General features: G+C 51.8%; 1 protein-coding gene across 1 annotated transcript; it reads right to left on the bottom strand.

Annotated features, from left to right (window-relative positions):
* Nucleotides 1–1,849: 1,849 nt before the first annotated feature.
* On the bottom strand, nt 1,850–2,339 carry LOC114828195 (uncharacterized). The gene is made up of 2 exons (XM_029111290.1): nt 2,137–2,339; nt 1,850–1,967 (listed from the first exon to the last, which is right to left on the bottom strand). Exons 1-2 carry the CDS (start codon nt 2,337–2,339, stop codon nt 1,850–1,852), a joined length of 321 nt encoding a protein of 106 aa, XP_028967123.1.
* Nucleotides 2,340–2,411: the final 72 nt, after the last annotated feature.

The raw sequence follows: 2,411 nt of genomic DNA, 5'->3' as shown, positions 1-2,411 counted from the left end.
TTGTGATTCGTGAGCCAATCGGTGCAGTTCACGTTCACAGAATGAACCCGAACGAGAATGAAACCGTCGGAACCGGAGGAAAGACGCAGCGAAGGATACATTTTTCAGTACCTTCCTCCCCATTAGGTATCCTTCCCCCCTCGGGATTTCCTCTCTCAGTCTTCACAGTGGCTCAGAACGCTTGTATAATATAATTAATAATTATTTATCATAGCCGCTTGTGAAACTTGAGAAATATTTTGAACTCATAGAGTATCGTGAACGATGGATCAAACAGCGGGATCGGTCCGAACGACGACGCTTCCATCGCATCGGAAGAGCTGGAGCCACGTTGATATCCACTTGCGAAGAACTCTACAAAGCAATTCCAGCCTCGCAAGCTCTTACTCCGATGGAACTCTACCCCACCTACGAGTCATACCGTCGAGGAATGAAAGGGGAAGTTCTCAGGAGGAGTCTGACAATGTGGATCATGACAGTCCTGATTCGGGAGTCATGACGGCACGTTACGTACTCATCTGAGGATTTCGAGAGGTTCCTCATTGCCGAGTCAGAGAGGACGTGAAAAATTACGTCAAGTCTTGCGTGGTCTGCCAGAAAATTAAGGCAAAATTCTCACCGAAAGTTGACACCAAATGTCTCAGACCAAATGATGATCCTCCAATGCACACGGTGCATTTGGACCTCCCGGAAGAGTCGGAAAAGAGCTGTACGGGGACCAAGAATCGTGCTTCCTCGTTCGCCGTCGATCGGAACTCGAGGTTTGCCATTGCTCGTTCTGGCCGAGAAATCGCGCAGTCGGTGACCAGTTTGTTGAAACAGGAAGCATTCGAGAAGACCCGAGTTGCATCGGATTGAGCGGGAGTCCTCGGAAGCAAGAGAGTCGAGGATTGGGCGGCCGCCAGGGACCGCGAGACATCATAATCGGTCTCATTGTAACACGACAGGATGCTCGCCGAGTTTTGCCTTGACGGCTGAAGTAACATATCTCCCGGCTGATGAAATATTAGGTATCCGGAATCGGTTACGTTTGACGGAACGGAGAGAATCTACCGAAGGAGTATACGCGGCGAGGAAACCCCAGAAAAGATCTTCAATAAGAGGCATTCCCAGAATATACCGGATTATGCAGCGGCAGACTAATAAGTCCTCACGGAAGTGGGTGATACGGAAAAGTTCTCCGGCCCCTAAGTCATTGCGGACATCCAATTCTTAAATGGAGTTCCGAAGAGGATATCTTATGTAACAGTCCGATAGGGACCTATACCTGGATCCACTCAGAGGGGAGGGACAACGCACTGATAATCACCGTTCGACTTCTCACTTTATTTCCTCACTTCCGATCCTCGACCGGCTCCTCAGTTATCAGTCGTCAGCTACGGTCTCTCTATCTGCCGGCTGTCACTTCTAGCTACTGACGGCTCTCTCTCTCAACCCCACTTCCCTTCCCCGTGTCTATCCGCCGGCATCGCCGCTACCGACATGCATCTCCGGAGAACCCATTCCAGCTGGCTCTCCTCCGAAATCCAACTAGCTGTTACACTTAGGTGTACGATCGAGCGGTTCAGAGGGCTTGTCCATTGAAAAGAGATTACATCTTCAGTCCCAGGAGGGACAACTCTTCCGGAGGGGTGAGTTGGAATCCCGCTGTGAGTCGGCGGCTCTTGACGGTGTACGCGAGGAATGAACGAAGTTATTCAGTAGTCAGTCTCAAGCCAGGCTCATCACTCGAGTCTTGAGTCATCTATGATCAGTAACCACGAGCGAACAAAGAGGACACTGCCTTTGTGTCTCTTGCGAGACTGAAGATATGGTTGATCGTTGGTCGACCCTGGTGATAGGTTGCTATTCAGACTCCGGTGGGGAAACTCCTCGCTCTGTATGCGAGGGACATGAGAACTTCTTTAGGACGTCGGCGGGAGACGCCTCCGGAATTAACTGGAGTCAACGCCAGAGCTGTGGAGGCACTGGAAAACCAGATCGCAAATCGAGGCTTCAATATGAGCGGTCTGAGTCCTGGAGATCTGGAGAAGTTGTTGGTTGCGAGTCAGGGAGCCTTCAGTCTTTTCCAGCTCTGGGACCCAATGAATCATAATGAGCTGGAAGCCCGATGGTCGCCCTCCTCCATGGCCTCACCTCGGGACGTTCGGGTCGAAAGCATTCGGATCGTACGGAGGCGCTCCGTAAGGATTGGCATAGCCGGGGTCTTGTCCTTGGAACCCTCCCTGGGGCGCCTCATAGGGGTTGTAACCCATGCAGTTGTTCGGTGCTTGACCGGGATATTGTTGGGAGGGATCGGCAAAACTCTGTTGCTCGGGACTCCATTCAGCAGGAGGCATGCCCGGCGCTTGCTGCTGTTGTTCTCGTTGCAGCTGCTGCTGCAGCTGTTCGATCGTGGTGCTGCTGCTGTT

Source organism: Galendromus occidentalis, unplaced genomic scaffold, assembly GCF_000255335.2.
Source record: "Galendromus occidentalis unplaced genomic scaffold, Mocc_1.1 scf7180000077430, whole genome shotgun sequence".
In the NCBI taxonomy this organism is placed as follows: Eukaryota; Metazoa; Arthropoda; class Arachnida; order Mesostigmata; family Phytoseiidae; genus Galendromus; species Galendromus occidentalis.
The sequence above is the reverse complement of the archived record's forward strand: the minus strand, read 5'-3'. Positions and strand labels throughout refer to the sequence as shown.

What these genes read in the sequence shown, in the direction of transcription:
- LOC114828195 (XM_029111290.1), bottom strand. Translation starts at nt 2,339, where the DNA reads ATGCCTCCTGCTGAATGGAGTCCCGAGCAACAGAGTTTTGCCGATCCC. An exon ending in TTCGACCCGAACGTCCCGAG is followed by an intron (nt 1,968 to 2,136) that starts GTGAGGCCATGG and finishes CTGGTTTTCCAG; the next exon opens with TGCCTCCACAGCTCTGGCGT.